We start from the raw sequence: 24,475 nt of genomic DNA, 5'->3' as shown, positions 1-24,475 counted from the left end.
ATAGAAATTACTTTCTGAAAATGAGGACATGTCCGAAGTGAATGTATTTTAGCTCTAAGCTTTATGAGGAGGCTTAGCCTCCCTTGCCTCCTCTGACGAGCCGCCCTTGCTTTGATGAGTTCGAAAACTCCCTCTCAAACTGTCAGTGGAGATGTCAGCTTCTTTCTCAATCGATCACTTAATAACTCTCCGATGATATAAGGATTTATTTGCCCCAATCGATAACTGTCCGGTAAACATATGAGCTACGTTCTTGATCCATCATTTGAGAATTTGCCTATGCTTCTATCTTAGTCGATCGTTTAAGTCTCCATGAACACGTGTTTCGTTCTTAACCGATCATTAAAATCTCCATTGGTTAACTTGATGTTTCTTTTGAATAATTCGTTGGTTAGGTTTCGAAAAATATAAAACTAAGTTAGTTCGCAATGACTACTTTCAAATTGGGTTAAATGCTATATTTAACTGTTAATTTCGAGAGCATTTCAGGGTAGAGTATTCTGTCATATCTCGCATTATAATCCACCTTCCTTAAGTACCTATATACTGAATCCAGAAAGCTTGATGGAAAGGTTTTAGGTTTGTTTTGGTTCGCACTAAAAAAAGTTCGGAATCGGTTCAAAATAGTTGAACAGCGATGGTGTGGGAAGCTCACTATGAATATACAGGGTGAGTCTTTGGCTCGTACGAATATTTCGACAGTAGATTCTTGAGGTCAAATGAAACGCTTTTTTCCTTTACTGGTTTTTCAGAATCGGCTCGGTTTGAAAGATACAGGCTGTTGAAAAACCATAAAAAAATGATATTTTTAGTTTTATCTCACAAACGGTTTGATCGAATGAAATGAATTTCGGAATATAGTTTTTCATTTATTTGATAAATCTTTTTCGAACACAGGATATCACCCAAGTCTTCCAGTTTTCTCGTTGTGATCATTACGGACCATAAAATACCAAAAATTCAAAGAACCCAACTCTTAAAACTAAGTTAGACGATATATAATGATTATTTGAACGTTTTATAAAATAAAAGTATTCTTCATATTTTCTCGTATTATGCGCCGTTTTCGAGTAATTTGATGTTCAAAAATTGAAAAGTATCGATGAAATTTGAAAAATTGGGTACATTGGCTGAATACAACTCTGTTTAAAAGATCCACAGATGTATATAGTGACACAGAATGAAAGTTTTCAGTTTCTATAATACTTAATTCAAAAACTGACTTCTTCAAAATCATATCATTTGTGTTGGAATGGTAAATTTATTTCCAATATATTTTTGACTATTTTTGAAGACAAGTATTTTTCGTCCGCAGACACTTTTCGTTCGTAACCTCTTTGAGTCCAGCTGTCGTCACTATAATTCGGCTCAGTACGAATGGTAATTTAGTCATTTATGATGATAACTGTCATTTGCTATTGTCAAATTTATGCGTTACGAAATCTGCTAGATTTGGCGAGTGAATAAAGAGCGTGGTTTGAATATTAGTGTTCATAATAATTAAGAATGGATATAGTGACAGCGACATTGACATCAGTAACACTCCTCCAGAGCTGGTGGAATTGCCAACTACTGCGACGTAGCCGAGGCCAGCAAACAGGTAAGAACTTTCATAAAGATATGTGAGAAAGACGAAAATATTTAATATGCACTTCGAAAAATCTCTTTCATTTATATTTATTCATATGTCTGGTTATTTATTCTTATTCATTTCATAATCAGTGGATACATCCAAAATGTGAGTTGTTCAACCTCCAAATTCGATCCTGTAGACTGGTACGTTCCTGCAAGTGAAAGTGCTCTTGTGGTCGTCATAGGCGTAGCTGTAGGCGTCGGGACACCAACCCTTGAACATTGCCGGGTAATTCTTAGGCCAGTCGGACGCCTTGCAGGTCCAAGGAAAGGCGTGTGCCCCTCTGCAGCAGTACTGGTCAGTGTTGAAGGCCAAACAGGCTGATTTGCATCCTATAACCCAGTTATTCGGACCCCTCAGCTGCAATTCACCTGGACAATGGTTGTTGATTGGATTGTCGCATCCGGCTCTCTTGCAGCTGTAACGACCGCCGTCAGATTGGCCACCAAGTGGCGCCATCTACGAAACATCTAGAGTTTGTCAGCGGAAAATTATCAAAGAAACAAGAAAAGCATAATGCCTAATATTTAACAAAAAAATTATGGTGGTGAAATACGTAACCGGCGCATACGCCATTTTGTTTCAATTAGTAAACAAAATATTAAAGAACGGAATTCTTATTGTAGCATAAAAAATGTACTGAATGATAGAAAATGTTCTACAAATCAATATAACTCTGCTTTTCTTTCATCTTCAACCATGATGGAATCTCAAAATTCAAAGAGAAAGATTTATCTACTCTTTGATATCAAAACTTTTATAATACTTTATGTTCTAAACATTAGATTTATTCTATGCACTCAAGGCTAACCTTACTATGAACATAGAAAACTCACCGATATTTTCAAATTAAAACCATCGACGAGAGAAATATCATAGAAGTCGAGCCCTTCGTGTCCCTTCAGAGTAATCTCGGCCAAAGAAGCTGGGGGATTTCCACCAGCCCCACGGCACTCATAACGATTCCCGCAGTCTCCTGTTAGACAGTGGTTTGTCCTGGGATCACAGAACGTCCTTGCCCAGAAACGTCCAGCCCAGTTGTCAGGTGCATAAACAGAAACCTGCGAAACAAGAAGATGAGAAAAACGAATTCTGTGTGAAGAGTGGTTCCCTCCATGGAATTGTGGCATATTTGCTTCAATGATTATTGACATAGACATAGAGACAGATAGTCCATATGTCTATATGGTCTATTACGAGCATCTGTGGAAAATCGAAATTATGTTGGTAATAGTTGAATATATGTGTTCCAAGGTAATAGCCCATTGAGTTGTTAAAATATCGCAATCGCTCTCATTAATAAACAAGTTGATATTTATTGATGTTTCACAATTTTTTCACCGAAAACGTTTAGACCCGAGTATAAGTTTCCGAAAATGACTAGAGGTAGGTAGGCATAGCTGAATAAATAGCAGCATTATGAGTAGTGAGTCGTCTCATCTAATTACACCAACTTATTATCTATTTGGATTTCCTCAAAGATTACTACAGCTCTCAGCCACATCCTGATGAATTCTTTTCGAAATATTGCATTTCGGATTGTAATTCGTGCAACTCCCAAATGCTCATTTCATCATATCCACACTTTTATCTGGGCAACAGTGACAAAAGAAACGGATTCATAGATAATTGTGGTAACCTACGTTCCGTAATTTTGCCATTAGGAAATTAATTAACTTCCGTTATGTCAACACGTTCTTCTATGATTATTACAGAGAGTCTCTGGTCATTATAGAAAACGTGTCTTCGATTTTCAATAGTTCATTTTCTAATAAGATTGATAAGGATTCAAGAAAACCAATTGAAATCGATTAATATCTTTTATATATTGAACATAGACATATAGTCTCTATGTCTATGGTGTTGAATAACTAAGACCATCGACTGATTCCAAATGGGTCATATTTTGTCATATGTTGCGCTCACTTCATGATGCGCGATATTAAAATTGACCAACCATCTCAAAATTCGAAATTATGGGTAGCTTCTCTTACCTGTTGTCTAGCACCTAGAGCGAATCCACCGTTTCTGAGATGTTGATGACCAGGATTTCCCTGAATACCGACCCAAACATCTCCGCCTTCATTGTTTTTGATTTGAAATTCTATGGCATGAATTTCCACACACATAAACGCAAACACACAAATCCACCTATTCAAGAACATTTTGTTAGTCGATGAGCTGGATGAACATAATATAATTATTTTTTGTTTTGTTTTTATACTGTTGATTATCTGAATATTTTACCACAAAAATGTGATAAGATTACGTTATTGAAGTAGCATGGAATTCCTATTACAAAATGAATAATTTTACTCAATCATATACAGGCCGATTTACCACAATGGCAAATTAGTCGTTTGACGAAAACTAATAATTTTTTGCTGACAATTTGCATGCAACCTTGACCAGGTGAGTTGTTTGTCCCTCAGCATGACGGCAATCCTAAATGAATGTCTTGCAGATTTTGCGAAGGTTTATATTCTGTGTTCGAACGTAACTCTTAAGCCATATTTTGGCGATTAAGCGTCTTAATCGATGTCTTAAAGCGTCTTTAAGCGTGACGTCATTAATTTTGTTGTCGCAAAAATAGAATATCGCTGATGGTTGTGTCATCTGTCGTTGTCATTAGACAGCGAATCGAATTGTGAATTTTTCAATTTCTGTTCTATGGCTATTATTTGAAAAATATTTATTTATTCTAAAGGATAATGCAGAAACTGCATTATTGGCAATAAAAGCACTCTTCCCTAGTAGGAATTCAAATCAAATTCGATATAAACAACATATTCTCCCTTCTTCTTTATATTACCTCTTTCCGCTTAAGACGTTCTGTGCTTAGAGCCATATTTTGGCGATTAAGCGTCTTAATCGATGTCTTAAAGCGTCTTTAAGCGTGACGTCATTAATTTTGTTGTCGCAAAAATAGAATATCGCTGATGGTTCAGTCATCTGTCGTTGTCATTAGACAACGAATCGAATTGTGAATTTTTCAATTTCTGTTCTTTGGCTATTATTTGAAAAATATTTATTTATTCTAAATGATAATGCAGAAACTGCATTATTGGCAATAAAAGCACTCTTCCCTAGTAGGAATTAAAATCAAATTCGATATAAACAACATATTCTCTTTCCGCTTAAGACGACACAGGCCAGAGACAAGATGACTCTATGACACAGGCGCTCTCCACAGACCGCCAGGTTCCGCTTAAAGCGTCTTAAAGACTGACGTCATGACTTATTCGCTCGAATAGCACCGCTTAAAGACGCTTCACGCGTCTTAATCGCGAAAATATGGCTTAAGACGACACAGGCCAGAGACAAGATGACTCTATGACACAGGCGCTCTCCACAGACCGCCGGGTTCCGCTTAAAGCGTCTTAAAGACTGACGTCATGACTTATTCGCTCGAATAGCACCGCTTAAAGACGCTTCACGCGTCTTAATCGCGAAAATATGGCTTTAGCTTTTACATTTGGCGGTTTTCTTTTGTGGTGAAAGTAAAAGAGCATAGACTAATTAATAGATGTATGTAAAAGGGAAAGTTCCGAATACTCTCCATAATTTCGAACAAAGATATGTGTATCTATGTTCCAAGAAGCCACGTGAGGACCATAGACAAACTGAAAAACCATTGAACTCTAGAGATCAATGTGAAAAACAAAAAGATAGATCTATGCATGAATATGACAAATGACAAGACATTTGTCTGTGGTTTTACGTGATGGGAGAAGCGCGTTGTTGAATTTTCAGATTTTCGATCAACAAATTGTTTTTGTAGACGAAATTAAAGAAAAAATCAAAGATAATAGTAGCACGTGGACTGAACGTCATACTTATTTTATTCGCCACGTGAGTTACATTCAAAATTAGAACGGTGCTCTCTTAATGTTTCCATTTTTGATATATTATTGTTTTAAGGATGATGCCAATAAGTGGCAATGCTCCCCAAGTCCATTCTGGAGGGATTCAACAACAGCCAGCGAATACTAACTCAAGTACAGTGAATCCTACCAGTGGTACAAATAAGACAAGCAGTAACATGGTAATTATCTTCATTTACTCAATTTCAGGTTAAGTAATTTGATTTTTTCTTGGAATGAAAGAGTTCACCATAACAAATTGTAATTTTTCTTCAGAAACCTTCCTATACTTTGAAATTCACATTGGCTGGTCATACCAAAGCTGTTTCTTCAGTGAAATTCAGTCCAAATGGCGAGTGGTTAGCTAGCTCATGTAAGTATTCCATTTATTTATTATGTATTTGTTTAATTATTCATGGTTCCATTTCAGCTGCTGACAAACTGATTAAAATTTGGGGAGCCTATGATGGAAAATTTGAGAAAACTATCTCCGGACACAAATTGGGAATCAGTGATGTTGCATGGTCGAGTGACAGCCGGCTTTTAGGTGGGACGGAAAAGTTAATATCAATGTGTACATACTTATTGTTCTGTTTTCAGTATCCGCCAGTGATGATAAAACGCTAAAAATATGGGAACTATCTTCAGGAAAATGTCTGAAGACTCTTAAAGGACATAGCAACTATGTATTCTGCTGCAACTTCAACCCTCAATCTAACCTAATTGTCTCTGGTTCTTTTGATGAATCTGTGAGAATTTGGGATGTAAGGACGGGAAAATGTTTAAAGACGCTGCCAGCTCATTCTGATCCTGTAAGCGCAGTACATTTCAATAGGGATGGATCTCTGATTGTCAGTAGTAGCTATGATGGCTTATGGTTAGTTGTTATTTTCTCTGATATTGTTGTATGAATAACAACTATTCTGACTTTGTAGCCGCATTTGGGATACAGCATCTGGCCAATGTTTGAAAACTTTGATAGATGACGATAATCCACCGGCCTCTTTTGTCAAGTTTTCTCCCAATGGTAAGTACATTCTGGCAGCGACCTTAGACAACACCTTGAAGCTGTGGGATTATGCCAAAGGAAAATGCCTGAAAACCTATTCTGGTCACAAAAATGAGAAATATTGCATTTTTGCCAATTTCTCTGTAACGGGAGGTAAATGGATTGTGAGTGGTTCTGAAGATAATATGGTGTATATCTGGAATCTCCAAACTAAGGAAATTGTTCAAAAATTACAAGGCCATACAGGTAATACGCATTTCTTTTCAGTTTTTTTTCAATATTCTGAATTTTTGTTTTGTTTCAGATGTTGTGCTATCAACCACTTGTCATCCAACCGAGAACATAATTGCATCTGCCGCTTTAGAAAATGACAAAACAATTAAACTATGGAAGAGCGATACTTAGACAGTGTGAATCTGATCTGTAATTTTAAATTTTTGTTTGTAATAAACGCCTTGATTCAGATCAATTGTACAAAGTGGTAATTATTACTCTTTCATTTGAGTCATTTTTGTGTAATCAGTAATTGATAAGGATTTCGAATTTCCGCACTTACTGCATGACTAAAATAGAATTTTATGCTTGATAAATACTTAGTGATTTCTTCCATTGTAAAAATGTTCAATTCTTAATAATAAAATTTATATTCTCTAAAATAGATTCAGAAAAAACCTATATAATGTAATTGAAACATTATATCAAAAAAACTTTTGAAGGTAATATTTTGGATAGTCATTGTTTGCTTTCTTCTTCTTGTACATAGTTCTTTCCAAATTTTGGGTTGTTGGTGGTCAATTTTGAAGGTTTTTCTGTTTTGTAAGATTGACGCTTGTACATTAATCATATATTTTTATATGCCCCATGTCACAAGAATCGTTTTCATTTTATTCTAGAATTTTGTAATTTCTCTGTTAAATAATAAACTGAATTTATATTTTATTATTTGAACTTTTCCTATGATATCGAAACCTTCGGCTCTAAGTGAAATTTATTGGAATACACTGAATTTGCAAGGAATTACCAATTTCGGTTCCACTTCTTTCAAATGGGCACTCTTTATGGGACACCGTTTTTTCTCTGCTTAAATAGGAGAAAGAATAGTATTTTGGTTCTAATAGGGAGTAAAAAATAAACAATTTAAATAAGATATTGTTCATTAACAAAAATATTTACAATGGCTATATCAAAACTTCTCTTTTAGCAAGAATCAGCTGACTTCTTAGTTTCCTGACGAAGAATTATCAAATAGTCACAAAAACTGGAAGGGAAATTATTTATTTCTCAACAGCTTTCTTCACTTTACCATATATATCCAAAATATCTACGGACTTCTTGAATTTTTTCTTGTTCTTTTTAGCCAAATTGGTTTTGGCTATGGATTCTCCGATAGAATTTTTTCCAATTTTCCGCAGATACTCTTTTGTTTCCTCTTCAGCTTTCTCCTTTTTCCTTTCTTCAATCAAACTTTTATAGTTTCTGAATTTTCTCCTTGGTGGTTTTGCTCCTAGAAATTCAATATTTCGAATAAATGTGATACCATACAATCTATGTTTACATACCCAATTTAATTGCTAATTGCATCATAGCATTTCTTTTCTCCTTGCCTTCAAGATCTGACAAAGCAAATTTGATCATTTCATTCTTAGCCTTTTTAATATTGAAATAGTTTGTATCGCTTTCCTCATTCTGTTGGTTTTCCTGAACTCTTTCTGACTTCTTTTTGGGTTTGTAAGAAACAAAAGTTACTTCTTCTACTTTTTGGACACCCTTCTCCAGGGATGCCTTTGTTGGTACCAAAGCTCCAGACATTTCTGGATAGAAAAGTTCGTAAAACGCGTTAACCAGAGCCTCTCGTACACAACGAAATCATGAAAATGAAAACAAACTTGGATCTTTCATAAAAAAATTTTAGGTTAAAAACTTTTAGGTTAAAAACATAACCTGAATAGTATGACCCGAGCATAGAAAATGTCCGTTCAGATTTTCTTCTGCAACCATTCATTCCATAGGGAAAAAATTCTTCGGTCCAAAATGGAAAATAATCTAATTCTTTTCTTCTTCAAAGAACGACTGGAATTGTACGATTAGGCGGAAAAATTTAGAATACACACATAAATACAAGCTTTGCCCAAAACGTTATAAATTCCACTATTCGCTGGATCGTTTCTTCGGAATTGAATAAAATCTAATCTATAAGATATTAAGGGTCAGTTAATGGGTGAAATTGAAAACAATTTATTCACAATTTCTTTAATTATCCATTAATTCCATTTTAACCTGTTGAATCATCCCCACTGAGTCATGTCATTGTGCAGTGTTGTCAGATGGCACAGAAACAGGTGTCGTGGTGGTTTTGATATGAAAAAATTCTATATCAAATTGAACTTTAGCTATCTTGCCATTCCACTACATCCTCCGCAGTTGATAATGAAATAACTGAATCCTTTCCCTTCTAATCCAGTCTGAAAGTTTAACACTCAACTCAAAAAATTGATAAAAATTCTTTGATTATATGAAAGTTTGCACCATCTGACAACAGTTAGCGGAAATAAAGGCTTGCCAAACGGTTGTTGTAGGTGTGTTCAGTTTTAAGACTTCTAAAATTTGTTTTATTTTCTCTATTTCCATTGAATTATTTTTCTTCCTTCAATACACTGAAATATAAGTGCAATCGTTTTATTATGATAATCATTAAAAGCCACACCTGCTGATAACCACAGTACTGGAACCAAAAGAAATCTCAGATGTAAACAAGAACAAGTGTTAAATATCCAAAATGTGGAAAAGTGTTATATTACCCTCGATTTTAACCGTAAGTTTGTTCATTTTCGGTGTCATAGGTCAATATGAATGGCAGGCAAGAGACGCTTTCGATGAAATCACACGACAAATGGAGAAGGTTACCAAATACAACTGTGAAATAAGGCATACGGGAGAGCTATACTTATCCAATGACACTGTCTCACATTTACCGGATATCAAAGATGTAAACATAAATCCCGTCTACCCAAATAGGACTCAGCTACTGCATTTACATAATATGGCCTTAAGTCGAGCATTTTTTTGGAGTTACATACTTCAGAGCAGATTCATTCGCCCAGCCATAAATGACACCTATGATCCTGGGATGATGTATTATTTCTTATCTACAGTAGCAGATGTTTCTACAAATATGCATGTAAATGCTTCTGCTATCTACTTTGCCCCAAATAGTTCATATTCTCCTTCATATCGTGGATTCTTCAACAAAACATTCCCAAGATTTGCCCCAAGAACATATCGACTAGATGATTTCAATGACCCTATACATCTTGAAAGGATATCTACTCTGAATACTTTCACAGTACATGACTTAGGAGCTGTCCCTCTAGATACTAGCAATGACTATGCTTCTGAATATTACAGGTCAGTAATGAATATTCAAATTACGTATTTCAAGTGTTGTGAATATTATTTTTATTTAAAGAATAAATGAATGGTACAAGAAGTGGCTGCCAGATAATGTTGATAGAAGACATGATACAAAAACAACATACCAAGTTGAGATTAGATATGCAAATAATACAAATGAAACATTCACATTCCATGGTCCTCCTGGAGCTGATGAAAATCCAGGTCCTGTAAAATGGACAAGACCTTACTTTGATTGTGGAAGATCGAATAGGTGGATGGTAGCTGCTGTTGTTCCAATAGCAGATATTTATCCAAGGCATACAAGCTTCAGACATATTGAATATCCAACGTAAGTAGTATTATTGTTTCCTCAGTGAATTATCAGTTTGCAGAGTTAATTAATGTAATGCAGGCACAGCGTTTCTTAGAAGCAATGGCAACCAATTATTTTGACAATTAGAGTTTGCGCTTTGACATAATGTGAGGTTAGATTTCTCCGGGGTTGCCAACAAATATAATTTTTTTGCAGTTATACGGCAGCTTCCGTTGTTGAAATGGATTTTGAGAGGATAGATATTAACCAGTGTCCAAAAAGTATGGGTAATAATGGAGATAACATTTTTGCAGACACTGCTAGGTGTAAAAAAGAAACAACAGAGGTACAGTTGGTTTTGAAGTCGGTTTTTCTCAGACTATTAAAGCTGTATTTTAAATTTTTTAGTGTGAACCGATGCATGGGTGGGGATTTAGAAGGGGTGGTTATCAATGCCGTTGTAAACCAGGTTACCGTTTACCATTTTTAATGAGAAGACCATATTTGGGAGAAATGATTGAGAGGTCTACTGAAGAACAATACTACAATGGTTTTGATTGTATGAAGATAGGATGTAAGTTTCTATTAATTATCAAAGAAGACCAAATAATAAAAATTTCAATAGCATTGTTAAATTGGTGACATTTTCAAATGAATTTGTTCATAGGGGTTCAAAAAATGCCTGTTCAATGGGAGAAGGCTCCAGCGTACATTAGAAACCACTATTTGGACCAACATAGGGAATATCTTAATTCGACTGTAGGTCCGGATAGTCTCAAACAATCTCGAGTCAACATTCACAGGGTACTAGACTTCATTCACGGGATGAACAAAGAAAAATGCAAAAGATATAAACCAGAAGATTTAATTTTGCACGCTGGGGTCATGCATGGCGCTGAGGAGTACTTCCAAAATGAGGCAAAAATGGCGTTGAGATTAGCGAATTTCATCAGCGCCTTCTTGCAAGTTTCCGATCCACACGAAGTATTTTCTGGAAAAAGAGTGGCAGATAAGCCACTAACAGAAGATCAAATGATCGGGGAGACTTTGGCAATCGTAATGGGCGACAGTAGGATATGGTCGGCTGGGACCTATTGGGACAGAAACAAATTCACTAACAGAACACTCTTTGCACCGTATGCCTACAAAACGGAGTTGAACACAAGGAAATTCAAAGTGGAAGATCTGGCAAGGCTGAATAATACAGGTTAGATTGAAATCTATCGTATATCAGGTTCAGAATACCAACAATTTTTGCGTTTCTCCAGTTTAAATATTTTGTGTAATTCAACTAATTGATTTCAGATGAGGTTTATGTGAATAAGCCCTGGTTTAGATTCTTAAAACAAAGATGGGCGACTAACTTCGACAATTTGGAAAGATTCAACATGAAAATACGTATACGTTTCAATGAAACTGGGGAATCTACCGTTAAATATGAACATTATCCGAACTCTTATCAGGGGGCTAAACTCAGCGATGGCTTTTGGACTGCACCGTATTATGATTGTTACGGTAAAGTGCCAATGTGGAAAATAAAATATGTGGCGCCTTTCTTTGGTTGGAATAGTCTGAAAGCTGGGCTTGAATTCAAGTAAGTGAATGATTCCAATTGATTCGGTTGTCGTTATGCTGAAATTAGGAATAATAATTATTTATTCATCACAGGGGCGTTGTAACTGTTACAATGGATATGATGAAGTTGGATATCAATCAGTGTGCTGATAAGTATTGGGTTCCAAATGTTTTCAAGGGTTCTGACAAGTGTGACCAAAAATCTTCATATGTAAGTAAAATATTTCATTTTCTACTTCTGCATATTCTTTTTCATCAAAAAGGATTTTATTATGAACTTTTGGAAACATCAGATATTAATCTGTGACAGATCATGGATTTAAATGTGTGAAAATGAAAATGACAACATAATTTTTAACATATCCTACACTCTATGGTTGGTACCAATCTTATCTGTGGATAAACGTGGTTGTGAGAGCATAGAAAAAAGTCAACCGAGGTTGAAAACAGTTGTCATTCTTATGTTGGCGATTATTTTCCAATATTACTTGTGATTTCAGTGTGTCCCCATCCTTGGCAGAGGTTTCGAAGCAGGAGGTTACAAATGTGAGTGCAAACAAGGTTATGAGTACCCATTCGAAGACCTCATTACTTATTATGATGGTCAGTTGGTAGAAGCTGAGTTTAGCAACTTGGTGGATAACAACGAGACCAGATTTGACATGTTCAAATGCCGTTTAGCTGGTGCGGGAGGGTTACAATCCAATATTATCGTAGTTTCGCTATTTGTTTTTCTCCTTTTATGCCTGGGAAGGTTTTGGTGATGAACGAGTTAGCACAAATCAAAACTGCCTTGAACTATCTTATGATGAATGTTTATTGATAATCTTTTTGAGAAATCAAATTGATATTCAACGGTTACAAAACTTATCGTAAATGCGATATCTGGCACATTATACTCAAAGTTCTCAATCCATGGATCGAATAAGCATTCACCTAATGCCTTTACGTGAGACATATCAGGATTATCCAGGAGTTATATAGGACGATCTGTAATACTCTACGTAATTCTATTTTGGCTGCAATATTGTACCTAAGTATGGTACTTACTCTCTGATTTTCCGTCCATTTTTAATGAGAAATGATCTTGAACTTTTTCGTACTGAATTTCAATTATAGTTATATAATAGCTCTTTTATAAATGATGTTTTGTTATAAATAAGTTGATATTTTGAAAACTGACCACTCAGTTTTAGACATGATATACAATCTGTACCTTGAAGTTATGTTTATTTAATGGTTCAGTAACGTTTGCCTTGAAAAGCTCTCATAATGGGAACATATTTTTTTAAATTCTAATTGTGCCTTTCATTGCCCAAACCATTTAACAATCCTTGGAAATGTGCATTTTCTCATATCCAAGGGTATGTATCTGTATCGAATATACAGAATTTCCAAAGAAAATTTGGATTGTGTTTTTAAGAAAAGTTTTTCAGTTTGTTTTCGTCATAGATACTCTATGTCATAGAGTCTCCATGTCTATGGTTTTCATTCATATTTATGGTTTTGTCACAGAACTGATCACTAAGTTGTTCTGTGAGTGTAAAACTTCTGTGGACAGTAAACTCAGTAGTTGTTCTATGACTAAACCACAGATCCACAAAACCATTGATGTATTCACAAAATATGAAAATTCACTTTGAAAATTGAATATGTATTTCGATATCACTTGGATTCAACAGCTAATACAATTCGGAGGATTGTAAAATGATTGACTCAACCAAAAGGCACAAATGGAATTTAAAAAAAAATACATTTTCATGGTGAGTTTTTTCGAGTAATTACAACTTACGAGGTTCGCAAACGTTTCTGAACACTTCCATTGATTTGTACAGTTTTTTTTATTGCTATTTAAGAAAATGCAATTTTTCAATGTGTACAGTAATCTTTTCAGTGATTTGACTAGAAATACGAATTCAAGAATTTTTATGCTGACATGTTCAATTCTAGGGATCCTATGTTTTAAGGGGTACAAAGTTTTTAATACTATCATCCAACTTCCGTCCTTTAAAATTTATTTTTATAATTGTTTTTTCAAACGCTCCTTCTATTTGGACTTGAAAATTTTTATCAATGATTTTTTTATCTTATTTTATAAGTAGAAAGTACCTTTTAAGAAATAATTGTTGTGAATGTCTATTTTATTGTATATTGTACTAATTTGATAGGAATTTATTAAACAATTCAAATACCAAAAATTTCCCTTCTCAAGAACCATTCAGTTGAATAATTTCTTTTCCTTCTCATATTAAATCCTGCATGATGTAATTAATGATTTTTTATCTATGCAACCGGGAGAAAAGGATTGGCCAATTCAAATGCAGAATATTCAACAATATGCAATATATTTCAATAAAAAATATATTTTTATGTCAAAACCAATACAAACTGTATTGCTTCCTGAAGTAACCATTTCCTATTTGAAATAATAAAATCAACAAAAATAATTTCTCTATATATCTGTACACTGAGGAAATTTGAAAAGGGAAGAATCCTTAAAAACAATTTGATTACTTCCATCTTCCAAGAATATTTACAAATTTGCTAAATCAAAATCCATATCACCACTGAGCTATCAATTTACAGATCATAGAGATATATCATCTGTGATCACTTTTTGTTGTTTTTTCTTAGTAATATAACTGGTGTTTCAGGTTTAGTTAGAAGAGCTGAAAGAATAAAAGTTGTACATGGGTAGGTAAGAATAAAACAATAATAATTAATCACCTTGATGTTTGTGTACTATCAGTGGCTTGTGGCGATATGTATGTAAAATATGTATAACGTCCCAATTGTGTCAGCTGTGCAGCCTCATTAGTTAAATGACAAGCAAATAACAGCATGTTTTGGGGTTTCACTTTCCAAGCAAACCTCATGAACATCAAGGAATATGCACATAAAGCTAAAAAAAGAACATAAGAAAGTTTACCAATATTTCATTCAAAAACGATTTTTACCAAAGGTCATGTTTGGACTGATATATTTAGGATCTTTGTTGATATCAGCTAAGGCTGCTATGGGAATACCCCAGTTTGCTACAGGACCCCAAAAATGAGTGCTGAAAATTCCTTCCTCATTGAACATTTCTTCTTGAACATTAATAGTACTCACCTCATCAAGTATTCCCTGAATTCTTTACTTTTCAGACTGTCTACCATTTTTTTGGATAAAATTGCTAAATTAACCATGATGAATAATTTTACAACCACCTGTTTGGAATCAGAATTGTACTGTTCGGAGTAATTTACCCAGCACGTTGGCGAAAATTGAGTGGATCAGAAGTCAAGAGATTCAATAAACAATGGCCAGAACCAGAGCAGTCAACATTCGATTCAGGTATTTTGATTGTGAATGTGAATATTAAGTGATAACACTTTTATAACCAAGGTTCGTAACAAATTTGACCTTCAATGACCTTGGCCCGGTAAAAAAATAACCATAGGTGAAAGTTGCAATTCATAGAGAAAGTGGAACCAAAGTCATAGAACATGTTTCAAATGTCTTTGGTTCTAGTCATAGATATTCGTTAGAGGATTTTTTATTAGTGTTCTGTGGTTTTACAACTTATTGTTCTGTGTTCGAAACCATAGAAAAATGTCGAAAGTATCTGATTAATATTCTATGCATAGACATAGAGAGTCTCTATGTCTCTGGGTATAGTAGGGCCGAAGGGCGCAGCTTGATTTGAGAAAACTGTTTGTGTGTTCTGTGGTTTAATGCTCCGTTCACCCCTCAGGAATTTTACAGAACACTACTAATTCATGAGAAAATCATTCCTTAGAAAATTGAAGAAAAAACTGTATATAATGAAATTAGACGATTTATATGAAACATTTTCTACTTATATTCATTTTCCTCGTGCTCGTGTGAGGCATCCTCCTCTGAATTGAAGAGTAACTCCTATAATTATTGCAATGAATGAATTGGGTATTTTTATCAGATTCAAACTATCTTACTTCTACCACATCTAACAGCACACTGAAGTTTTCCAATATTTGGATATGTTACATTATCATCCCCACAAACTGGATTATACTCTTGTGTGGATGGACATCTTTCTTCGCAACTTGGACCTCTAGTACCGGTATTAGGCATAGATGGTGGTGGAATTATGTCTTGAAGATCTGAAACACCTGGTTCGAAAGAAATTTGTCTAGTGACTGTTGAGGGTCTCCTTGAATTTAAATTATCTACAAAAAAAAAAATTCAATTCTTCGGAACAGGTGAGTTAAAAATCAATATCCACCATTATCAAATACTAGGATATCGTCGTCTTCGCCAAAATTCCACATTGCATTTTGGTTATCGCTAAAATCTACAGTAGGTCCTGGAAATCCTTGGAGATCATCCCCATTAGTCTGTCGTCGGGATCTGACTTTTTGATGATTATCTTTTTCAATAATATTCGCGTATCTTTTCAAATACTCTTCTGTATTCTCTAAAGGGATGTCCGGATTCACATCATAATTGGCGAGAAGTATGGTAAAATTTGTTGTTAGAAAAACTGCGACCAATTAAATTATAAAAAAATAAATCTTCTGTTTTAGTCGAAAAATGAATGAGAAAAATTTAGTTTCTGATTTATTCCACAAATATAAAATTGTCTGGTAGGTATATAATTCACGCTCGTTAATTGACTGAACTTAATTGGTGTGAATCAATATAAGAATCCCATTAATCAATTACTAGAAATTGAGATATATGGGGCATAAATAAATTATCGTGATAACCATTAATCGTTCAATTAATATGCTCATATAATGAATTATCCCATACAGTGAAGCACGAAAAAACTTCACGACTCGAGCATTATGTAAACACAATGAACGTTTCATTATATAATTACCGGAAATCCCTGATGACAAATTTCAGTCATACATAGTCGTGCATGATTTTCGAAAAAAAAACATGGAACATTGAAAACTATTAAGGACACACAGTATGTTTTTGATGCCCAGTTCTCTGACTATCAAAATATATATTCATCCATAGATTCATTCAAATTTGAATATTACTTCGCGCATGAATTTATAGAATATTCATTTTTCTCACTACTCTAAAAAGGGTTATCAGTGGATATTAAAACAAAAAGTTGCAGTAGTGTTTTGCTAAAATTGTAGCACTGTAAGTAAGTTTTTTTTTTATTTCGAGTGAATGAGATTTAGAAAAGTAAGCTTTTGTTTTCCAATTCTCCTTCCAGTGAATTGTTAACAATATAAAGTTCAATCATATACTTACACCAAATGATCCAAAAGAACATTTTTATGAACAAAATACACTAGATTTATTTGATCAATATAGAATGGTAACTACTAAGGTACTTCAAAATCCGGTTCTTTAGTATATCGAATGATGTAAAGCTATAATAGTGGGAGATATTGTCTGGACTTATATTTCTTCGGTATTTCACGCTCTAGGTTGGATGCTGTTTTCAAGGATATTAAGTGACTAATAATTGTTTTTTCCTGGTAAAGAAACGAATGAAAAACCAAATAAGACACATATTAATTACGTGCTTTGTGTACGAATCTGCTTAGTAGTGATGATCATGATAAATTTTATTTGGATAAACATATTAACGAGAAGTAGAGGCTATAACTAAATTTTTCATTAATTCTGAGGTTTATTATTATTATTATCTGAGTCTTCTTTATCCATTCGCTACTTTTTACCAGTAGGAAAGATGTATATGGGATTTTATGGAATAAGGTGCTTTCATCCGTGTGGAAAAAAAAATTCCGAATTTCGCTCAAGGATCAAGCTACGCTCTACGTCCACAGAACACTAATATACGTCTTTGAGGAAAAGAGTGATCTTCCTTATTCCATTAGTCTATGATCGTTTTCAAACTATCTGTGATATAACCAAAAACCACCAACCACTGAACTTTAATCAAAGTAAAAAATGTTCTGTGGTGTAGATTATTTTGTTTATATGCAACAGGTGTTGGCGGCATTGAATTTCAAATAACTGTCATCCGGTTCGCGTCGTTTTGTAAATTAAACGACGTAAATATGTTGCATAAACACATCTTGAATGTAAATAAACAATCGAGTACCCATTTCAATTTAGATTGGATCAGATAAAATTTATTGTATAATAGAAAATACTCAAAAAACTAATCATGAATTCTTTAAACTCTTTTGGCGAGAGAATAGAGGTTAGTTGAACATATGATAATTTCCTGTGAACCATGATAAATTATGTTACGTATTCTATTTTCAGGATTATGAAGTGCATAATTTATTGGGTAAAGGAGGCTTTGCCTCTGTTTACCAAGCGCAATGCTATAAAACTCATATTGATGTAGCTATAAAAATGGTAATCAGAGGTTGATATGAACGTTGTCTAGAAATCTATATTTATTTTACTTATAGATTGATAAAAAACTAATGCAGGCTGCTGGTATGGTGAATAGGGTCAGGCAAGAAGTCGCAATCCATTCAAGATTGAAACATCCTTCGATTTTGGAATTGTACACATTCTTCGAAGATGCCAATTATGTATATTTAGTATTGGAACTCTGTCATAATGGGGAATTGCAGTATTACATTAAAAAAAGGGTACATGGTGTAATTTAAAAAAGAAAGTATAAATTTAGATTGTGTTTTCTAGGTTTTGACTGAGAGTGAAGCTGGTAACATTATGAAACAAGTTGTTGAAGGAATGAAATATTTACATTCACATAATATATTACATAGAGATATATCTTTGTCCAACTTATTGTTGACTAGAGATATGCAAGTGGTAAGTGGTCTTTGGTATTATATTTTCAAGTACAGAGTTCTGACGTGCGTATTTTTCAGAAAATTGCTGATTTTGGTCTAGCGACACAACTCACAAGGGCTGACGAAAAACACATGACAATGTGTGGCACTCCGAACTTCATTTCTCCAGAAGTGGCATCTAGGGGTTCACACGGACTAGAGGCTGATGTCTGGGGACTGGGATGTTTATTGTATACCCTACTTGTGGGTAAACCGCCGTTCGATACACAGGGCGTAAAGAGTACTCTAACCAGAGTAGTGATGGCTAATTATGAAGTACCTAGCCACCTATCACCGGAGGCCAAAGATTTAATTCATAGTTTATTACAAAAGAATCCTAAAGATCGCATGAAACTCGATCAAATACTTGAACATCCATTCATCAGGAGGGGCCATGTAAGTTGAATTTTCATTGATGGTTTGAAATGTGATCTCAAAAGTTCATGTCACAAGTCAAATTCGACTAGTTTTATTATGTGATCCGTCAATCAATTCAGATCCACATTTGTCAAAATTTTTTGTGCAATGATTTTCAATCCAATAACTGGAAAACTCAACGGGATAGAGGTACAGATTTAAGATATGATTTTCCTATATACTGATCTATAAAACCTTAATGAAACCACCGGAGGTTACAAAGTGAACGCTAACTTCAGGTTGTATGATCTTGATAATTGATTATTTTTTCGAACAATAGTAAAAATAGCTCAAGTGCGGTACAGACATGATCGTAGGATTCTGCTGGTCATATGGGAGATCTACCGGCTAAGTAGTTAACAAATTTGAGATTTTTTTAAATATTTTCAGGTCATGTCCTCCCACATTACCAACGACAGTGGGATTCACACCATGTCCAGCAGGAGGGATAGCGCATTTAGTGATAGCATTCTTCCACATAGTTATGCACAGCCTCTATTTCCATCAAGACGAGCCAACAGCGATTGCGCTCCTCCCTCTCACCATCCTGTCAGGAGGTTGACGCACAGGTCAGTTAAGACAAATTTATTGCAGAGTTCTTGGGCCATTTCTTCTTTCAGGGAGATGTTATCGGCCCCATAAATCTCATGTGTATATTAGTTACGTAACCTCACTTTCTTGTAGTATGGATCAAGTAACCAACGGTGTGCAGAATTTCGATTTGGGGCCTCACAAAGACCTATCCTGCAACAATGGCTCATGCCATAACAGCTGCCGTTCCCAAAACTATGAAAGAAACAGCCGTTGTAGTTACCAGGAACCCGTGCACCTGTCCTGTCACAATTCGAACCCATGCAATGGACTTGCCAACCATTACCAACCCTCAGATCCAGGTGGGATGATTTTGGGAGGTCTAACTTCGAACAGATGTTCCCCCATGAACTCGCACTGCGCGGACGTTTTCAACGCGCCGAGATCTTGCCATGGTCCAAACGTAAATGATATTTATAACCAGAGAGTGTTGGCAGCTTCCGATGGTGGATGTTCGGGGGTGAAGCCTTCTTCCAGGAGTGATGAGAGAGGCATGTCAAGGTAAACCAATGCAGCAATCTGATTGTCATCGGGAGTTGGAATTAATTTGATTGATTGTTTTAGACCAGAACTACCATCACCGCTGTGTTCCCTACGTCTTCAGCCGACCAGACATCAGACCAAGAACGCCATACTCAGCATCCTCGAAGACGGCGAGGTTTGCGTGGAGTTTATAAAAAAACGGGGCTCTCTAAAGAGAGAAATGGTCTGCGAGATTTTGAGGATTTCTCCGGATGGAGTGAGAATAGTCATATACGAACCAGACGGGGGCAAGGGAGTCACGCCGTCCGAGTCGCCGGCACCCCTGCCCAAACAGGGGGCCGATCAAATCTTCAGCATAGAGAACTTGCCGGAGAAGCATTGGAAGAAGTACATGTACGCCTCCAAATTCGTCGATCTGGTCAGGGCGAAAACTCCCAAAGTGACGTGCTATTGCGATAGGGCGAAGAGTTTGCTTATGGAGAATCTGACAGATTTTGAGATGCATTTCCATGACGGTGAGTTTAAATTGCCTAATTAACCTTCTAAACACCACAAGTTCCATTCATTAGAACTTCTATTACTAATATCCTTTTGATTTTTCAGGAGGCAAAGTCGTTCAGTCTTCTGCGGAAGGTATAGTCTTGACTGATAGATCAGGCAAAACTTTCACATTCAAAAGAACGGAAGAATGTTCTAACCTCTCCGGAACGTTAGAGTTCATGTGGAAACATGCAGTCAAAATGAAGAAACATTGTCTCTTATTGGAAGAATCCCTTCGCAGGCTGCCTGGTACGAATTTCCCCATCATTGTGGGCCGTAGGCCATCTTCAGTCGCGGCCAGTGGTAAAGAGAATTCTCCTATTGTTGCGGTGAGTGCTACTTTTTGAAAGTAAAAAAAAATGAACTATATTTTTCGAATTGAATCTTTTTTTCCAGCCATCCTTTGCATTATCCATCAATTCTACGAATGGAACGAACGGAGCAACTTCAAGCTTGGGTTGTGGTAAATCGAGAGAGAAGCAAGTGGCAGTGCCAGGCGTGGGGACAGCGGTGCAATTACCGAATGGAGAAGTGAAAGTGAGATATCTTGATGGTTCTCAAATCTGTGTTGATGGCAAGAATCAGATAAAGTATCAAGGAGTGGACGGTCAAGTGATAAGGTTTTCAGAAAATGATAAAATACCTCGTCCGATAATGGACAAGCTGCAACATATGCCGAAAGTATTGAAACATTTAATGTCTCCAGATGTCAGTCAGAAAACGCATTCTTTTAGGTAGTATTAAGTCTATATCAAGGATTGTTAATTCATTGGAAAAAATAAGTATAGTAAAATTGTATATAGTTGTTCCATTTATAAATATAAACAGAGTTTTCCATTCATTGTTTTAATTGTGATACTCCATATCTAAGATTTTTCTCAATCGAATTTTTGATGGAAAAAATGTATGGCCACAATAACGATTATGTTGGACCGAACATCTGAGGCGAAGAGACAAAGTGGGTTGTCAAAAACTTTTTTACAGCGACTATCTAGCGCCATCTGCTGGTTATTCATTGAAGTACCCAGACTTAACTAATGGCTGCTGCCATCTATCGGGTAACTTCAACACTAATCAAATGATTAAGTAGAAATCTGTAACCTGCCCAGCGAAGCTTTCAGTAATTGTTCATAGATGGCGCTAGTGTTGCTGCCATCTATCGGGGCCCTTCAACACTAATATACTTACAGTATAGAATTCTGTACACAGCTAATGAAACTTCCAATGTTACCTTATAGATGGCACTAGTAGGACAATATAAATAGTTTGAAATTTATCCAGTAGATAGAGCTACCGCCTTAAAATTTTCAGTTCTGAAAGGTCCTAAGTGAGACTAGTCACTCACCTAGAAATAGTAGTAAATTACTACTATTACTAGTACTACTAGTAATGCAGATTTTGAGAAATAAGAAAAACAATTTTCGGTAATAATACTGTATTAAAAAGATTACAAAATTCGGTACAAGGGTTTGCTCTTCATTACTACAGAAATATGAACCTTTAGGAATGTTACATTTGGGGTCGACTCCACTAAAGTTACAGTCACACCTATAAAGCGAAAAAGTATACCCTTAATACATCAGAAAAATTCCTCCTGTAACTTCCCACATTCAAACTATCATCTTAAAAATTGAGTGGCAGTGGAAACTGATGATATTTCCGAAGACACTTATACATCCACAGGGGTGTCATAAATAATGTTTTACTGAAAATATTTTAAATTGATAACGATTTGAATGAGATGATAACATAGGAGATGAGTTTTTAAATTGTGAAAAAACCTTTTTAATAAAGTAGCGACTAAAAATATGAACAAAACAGTAAATTCAAGACTATAGTATTATTGTATAAGGACAACAATGTCTTTTTACAATAGTATTGTTAGTACATACATAAACATTGACTTCTTTCAGTCAAAAGCACAAATGACTTATTTAGTATAGGAAGAATTTTATCACCTTGAGTTTATATAGAATTTCAAAAAACCATGGGTGAAAAACAAAGTCAGTTTTCTTATGCGGCATGAACAGAACTTTTTTTCATAATTTGCTAAGAATATTGGTAACGAGTAATGGATAAACTCAATATGAATCATTATTCTGTTGAAACCTTCCCATTACATCCTTTTCTTCCCAAAAGAGTGAGTTTTTTGTGCAAAATAGTTGAATTTATGACGAATATGTGAACATTTATATCAGGGATCTGTCACAATGAGAAAATGGTAAATGCATACAAAAAACTTTCGAGAGATGACAAGTTTCTTTAAATATCACATAAAAATCTACTCTAAAAAATCAGTCATTTGCATTATTCCTATATCTAATAATGCATCAATCATCATTTTACTTTTGGCACTTTCAAGGTGTTTATTTCTGCCCCTAATTGAGCTGTTTTGATTTTGATACTCTAAAGATGTTTTCCTTTCACTGATAAAGTAAACTCTTTTCATTATAGCCTTTCAAATGTACGCTTAGATTAAAAAAAATTATAAAACTTTATCAAATTTTCATAGGTGAACTATTTCTTGGTATGTTGTTCGAAAATTAAATGTTCCCTAATAATATCTGAATAGTTATAAAAATTGGATATTGACTTTTTCACTTTCTGCATTGGCTTACTACTTATCACCTTATCAAGTTAGAAAAATTGGGAATTTGTGCCTATGTCAATAGGAGTTGTGCAAACATGATAATAGAATTTTTTTATTCTGAATCTAATCCTGCTTAAAATAAGGATGTTAAGAAACCAAGTTGAAATTGTTTACTATTATCAATTCCTAAGGTATTTATACTTCATCCCATTTCTAGGTCAGTGAATAAATAAAATTAACAACTGATGAAAGAATTTAAAGATCACGATTAACCTTCAGACTCGATTTTATCCTGTTTCTCCATGTTTTTCTTGATATAATCTCAAGAGATCCATTGCATCTCTAGCCTGTCGCTTTTCAGATAAAAACCTACCAGATGCTTCCTTCAATTGCTCAAGAAATATCTTGTCCGGAAAAGTGATATCAGTGATGGACTCCGGATCCATATCAGATAACATCTCCAACTCAGGACCACCAAGAAGAGATACGTTACATAGATTATGTTTTAATTTTCCAACCAAGCCAACCAATTCATTTCCACCTTTCGCATTGTCAAGCTGATCGACGCTTATATTAAACGGAAGAGTATCCGGTGACCATTTTTCTTCTTTGGTCAAAATCATAAGACTAGTGTGCGGCTCTAACGTAGCAAAGTATTCTTCATCGTCAATCTCTGTACCATCTGACTCCAATACAATAGTAATTTCACCGTCAACATTGAGCTTTTCATTAACTTTTGAGCAAAGGTCCTCCAGTGACAAAGCAACGACACCTTTTCTGGTATCTCTAGAGCTATTGGTTATTTTGAACGGTTTACCACCTTGATTGTTAGCGTCCATGTTCTAAATTTTCGTGCGAAATCGTGTGTACGCTCAATGGAACAGAAATGTCTCGACGAAATTGCTATAGTACTGTTGTTATTGTCTTTTATTTATGCAATCCTTCCACCCACAACATTCACTCCTTCACACCCTATTTTAAGGTTAGGACCATAGAAATCGAGATGGGCGTAATACTAATGCATAGACTATTACATTATAACTATAACTCTATGTTCTAATGCACGCTGCATTAGAACATAGCCTCATTTCTTACGTTCTTGGTCACAAAAAAGAACAAGGGATACGCTACCTGGTGCCAGTTTTTGTAACTAGATTGTTAGTAAGTATTTTTTTTACGTATATCTGTTATATCCAGAAAGAAATTTTTGCCCATGGATCAGAGAAAATTCTCTGTGCTATTTCCTGCCGAATGGCCAATTTATAACTTCTTCCTCGAGGGCTGAAGCCGCTATTTATTGG

General features: G+C 35.1%; 8 protein-coding genes across 8 annotated transcripts; 3 read left to right on the top strand and 5 right to left on the bottom strand.

The window, feature by feature from the left end:
- Positions 1 to 1,661: 1,661 nt before the first annotated feature.
- Positions 1,662 to 3,842, bottom strand: LOC123315562 (pathogenesis-related protein 5-like). The gene is made up of 3 exons (XM_044901306.1): positions 3,628 to 3,842; positions 2,470 to 2,694; positions 1,662 to 2,092 (listed from the first exon to the last, which is right to left on the bottom strand). The coding sequence occupies exons 1-3, from the start codon at positions 3,796 to 3,798 to the stop codon at positions 1,748 to 1,750; spliced, it is 741 nt and encodes a 246-aa protein (XP_044757241.1). The 5' UTR covers positions 3,799 to 3,842; the 3' UTR covers positions 1,662 to 1,747.
- A 1,486-nt stretch (positions 3,843 to 5,328) lies between these two features.
- LOC123315561 (WD repeat-containing protein 5) lies at positions 5,329 to 7,444 on the top strand. The gene is made up of 7 exons (XM_044901305.1): positions 5,329 to 5,485; positions 5,555 to 5,678; positions 5,773 to 5,869; positions 5,927 to 6,043; positions 6,097 to 6,373; positions 6,432 to 6,751; positions 6,810 to 7,444. The coding sequence occupies exons 2-7, from the start codon at positions 5,556 to 5,558 to the stop codon at positions 6,908 to 6,910; spliced, it is 1,035 nt and encodes a 344-aa protein (XP_044757240.1). The 5' UTR covers positions 5,329 to 5,485; position 5,555; the 3' UTR covers positions 6,911 to 7,444.
- Positions 7,445 to 7,641: 197 nt separating this feature from the next.
- LOC123315566 (uncharacterized protein C1orf131) lies at positions 7,642 to 8,439 on the bottom strand. Its single transcript, XM_044901309.1, has 2 exons — positions 8,065 to 8,439; positions 7,642 to 8,009 (listed from the first exon to the last, which is right to left on the bottom strand). The coding sequence occupies exons 1-2, from the start codon at positions 8,312 to 8,314 to the stop codon at positions 7,780 to 7,782; spliced, it is 480 nt and encodes a 159-aa protein (XP_044757244.1). The 5' UTR covers positions 8,315 to 8,439; the 3' UTR covers positions 7,642 to 7,779.
- Positions 8,440 to 9,037: 598 nt separating this feature from the next.
- On the top strand, positions 9,038 to 13,984 carry LOC123315560. Its single transcript, XM_044901304.1, has 8 exons — positions 9,038 to 9,910; positions 9,972 to 10,247; positions 10,428 to 10,557; positions 10,620 to 10,785; positions 10,879 to 11,418; positions 11,517 to 11,805; positions 11,880 to 11,997; positions 12,287 to 13,984. Exons 1-8 carry the CDS (start codon positions 9,282 to 9,284, stop codon positions 12,548 to 12,550), a joined length of 2,412 nt encoding a protein of 803 aa, XP_044757239.1. The 5' UTR covers positions 9,038 to 9,281; the 3' UTR covers positions 12,551 to 13,984.
- A 132-nt stretch (positions 13,985 to 14,116) lies between these two features.
- Positions 14,117 to 15,266, bottom strand: LOC123315567 (mitochondrial pyruvate carrier 1). The gene is made up of 4 exons (XM_044901311.1): positions 14,898 to 15,266; positions 14,744 to 14,844; positions 14,514 to 14,688; positions 14,117 to 14,455 (listed from the first exon to the last, which is right to left on the bottom strand). Exons 1-4 carry the CDS (start codon positions 14,972 to 14,974, stop codon positions 14,443 to 14,445), a joined length of 366 nt encoding a protein of 121 aa, XP_044757246.1. The 5' UTR covers positions 14,975 to 15,266; the 3' UTR covers positions 14,117 to 14,442.
- A 327-nt stretch (positions 15,267 to 15,593) lies between these two features.
- LOC123315564 lies at positions 15,594 to 17,223 on the bottom strand. The gene is made up of 4 exons (XM_044901307.1): positions 17,025 to 17,223; positions 16,033 to 16,290; positions 15,743 to 15,976; positions 15,594 to 15,686 (listed from the first exon to the last, which is right to left on the bottom strand). The coding sequence occupies exons 1-4, from the start codon at positions 17,044 to 17,046 to the stop codon at positions 15,634 to 15,636; spliced, it is 567 nt and encodes a 188-aa protein (XP_044757242.1). The 5' UTR covers positions 17,047 to 17,223; the 3' UTR covers positions 15,594 to 15,633.
- Positions 17,224 to 17,745: 522 nt separating this feature from the next.
- LOC123315559 (serine/threonine-protein kinase PLK4) lies at positions 17,746 to 21,421 on the top strand. Its single transcript, XM_044901303.1, has 10 exons — positions 17,746 to 17,946; positions 18,012 to 18,107; positions 18,164 to 18,349; positions 18,402 to 18,533; positions 18,593 to 18,949; positions 19,361 to 19,539; positions 19,655 to 20,062; positions 20,126 to 20,559; positions 20,648 to 20,913; positions 20,981 to 21,421. The coding sequence occupies exons 1-10, from the start codon at positions 17,911 to 17,913 to the stop codon at positions 21,320 to 21,322; spliced, it is 2,436 nt and encodes an 811-aa protein (XP_044757238.1). The 5' UTR covers positions 17,746 to 17,910; the 3' UTR covers positions 21,323 to 21,421.
- A 581-nt stretch (positions 21,422 to 22,002) lies between these two features.
- On the bottom strand, positions 22,003 to 24,195 carry LOC123315565 (DNA fragmentation factor subunit alpha-like). The gene has a single exon (XM_044901308.1). It carries the CDS (start codon positions 24,011 to 24,013, stop codon positions 23,462 to 23,464), a length of 552 nt encoding a protein of 183 aa, XP_044757243.1. The 5' UTR covers positions 24,014 to 24,195; the 3' UTR covers positions 22,003 to 23,461.
- Positions 24,196 to 24,475: the final 280 nt, after the last annotated feature.

Source organism: Coccinella septempunctata, chromosome 6, assembly GCF_907165205.1.
Source record: "Coccinella septempunctata chromosome 6, icCocSept1.1, whole genome shotgun sequence".
In the NCBI taxonomy this organism is placed as follows: Eukaryota; Metazoa; Arthropoda; class Insecta; order Coleoptera; family Coccinellidae; genus Coccinella; species Coccinella septempunctata.
This window is presented reverse-complemented; position numbering and strand designations above follow the sequence as displayed.

Bases quoted from the DNA above. Each gene is read 5' to 3' on its own strand.
- LOC123315562 (XM_044901306.1), bottom strand. From the start codon at position 3,798: ATGTTCTTGAATAGGTGGATTTGTGTGTTTGCGTTTATGTGTGTGGAA. The intron at 2,695-3,627 runs GTAAGAGAAGCT...CTTGTTTCGCAG, and splicing joins CTCTAGGTGCTAGACAACAG to GTTTCTGTTTATGCACCTGA. The intron at 2,093-2,469 runs GTGAGTTTTCTA...GATGTTTCGTAG, and splicing joins GTTTTAATTTGAAAATATCG to ATGGCGCCACTTGGTGGCCA.
- LOC123315561 (XM_044901305.1), top strand. From the start codon at position 5,556: ATGATGCCAATAAGTGGCAATGCTCCCCAAGTCCATTCTGGAGGGATT. The intron at 5,679-5,772 runs GTAATTATCTTC...ATTTTTCTTCAG, and splicing joins ATAAGACAAGCAGTAACATG to AAACCTTCCTATACTTTGAA. The intron at 6,752-6,809 runs GTAATACGCATT...GTTTTGTTTCAG, and splicing joins AAAATTACAAGGCCATACAG to ATGTTGTGCTATCAACCACT.
- LOC123315566 (XM_044901309.1), bottom strand. From the start codon at position 8,314: ATGTCTGGAGCTTTGGTACCAACAAAGGCATCCCTGGAGAAGGGTGTC. The intron at 8,010-8,064 runs GTATGTAAACAT...TTGAATTTCTAG, and splicing joins GCAATTAGCAATTAAATTGG to GAGCAAAACCACCAAGGAGA.
- LOC123315560 (XM_044901304.1), top strand. From the start codon at position 9,282: ATGTGGAAAAGTGTTATATTACCCTCGATTTTAACCGTAAGTTTGTTC. The intron at 10,248-10,427 runs GTAAGTAGTATT...ATTTTTTTGCAG, and splicing joins AGACATATTGAATATCCAAC to TTATACGGCAGCTTCCGTTG. The intron at 11,998-12,286 runs GTAAGTAAAATA...TTGTGATTTCAG, and splicing joins GTGACCAAAAATCTTCATAT to TGTGTCCCCATCCTTGGCAG.
- LOC123315567 (XM_044901311.1), bottom strand. From the start codon at position 14,974: ATGGTTAATTTAGCAATTTTATCCAAAAAAATGGTAGACAGTCTGAAA. The intron at 14,845-14,897 runs GTGAGTACTATT...AGGAATTTTCAG, and splicing joins TTCAGGGAATACTTGATGAG to CACTCATTTTTGGGGTCCTG. The intron at 14,689-14,743 runs GTAAAAATCGTT...TTCTTTTTTTAG, and splicing joins CAGTCCAAACATGACCTTTG to CTTTATGTGCATATTCCTTG.
- LOC123315564 (XM_044901307.1), bottom strand. From the start codon at position 17,046: ATGTTCTTTTGGATCATTTGGT. The intron at 15,977-16,032 runs GTGGATATTGAT...TTTTTTTTGTAG, and splicing joins TATCCTAGTATTTGATAATG to ATAATTTAAATTCAAGGAGA. The intron at 15,687-15,742 runs GTAAGATAGTTT...CAATAATTATAG, and splicing joins TGCTGTTAGATGTGGTAGAA to GAGTTACTCTTCAATTCAGA.
- LOC123315559 (XM_044901303.1), top strand. From the start codon at position 17,911: ATGAATTCTTTAAACTCTTTTGGCGAGAGAATAGAG. The intron at 17,947-18,011 runs GTTAGTTGAACA...TTCTATTTTCAG, and splicing joins CTTTTGGCGAGAGAATAGAG to GATTATGAAGTGCATAATTT. The intron at 20,560-20,647 runs GTGAGTTTAAAT...TTGATTTTTCAG, and splicing joins TGAGATGCATTTCCATGACG to GAGGCAAAGTCGTTCAGTCT.
- LOC123315565 (XM_044901308.1), bottom strand. From the start codon at position 24,013: ATGGACGCTAACAATCAAGGTGGTAAACCGTTCAAAATAACCAATAGC.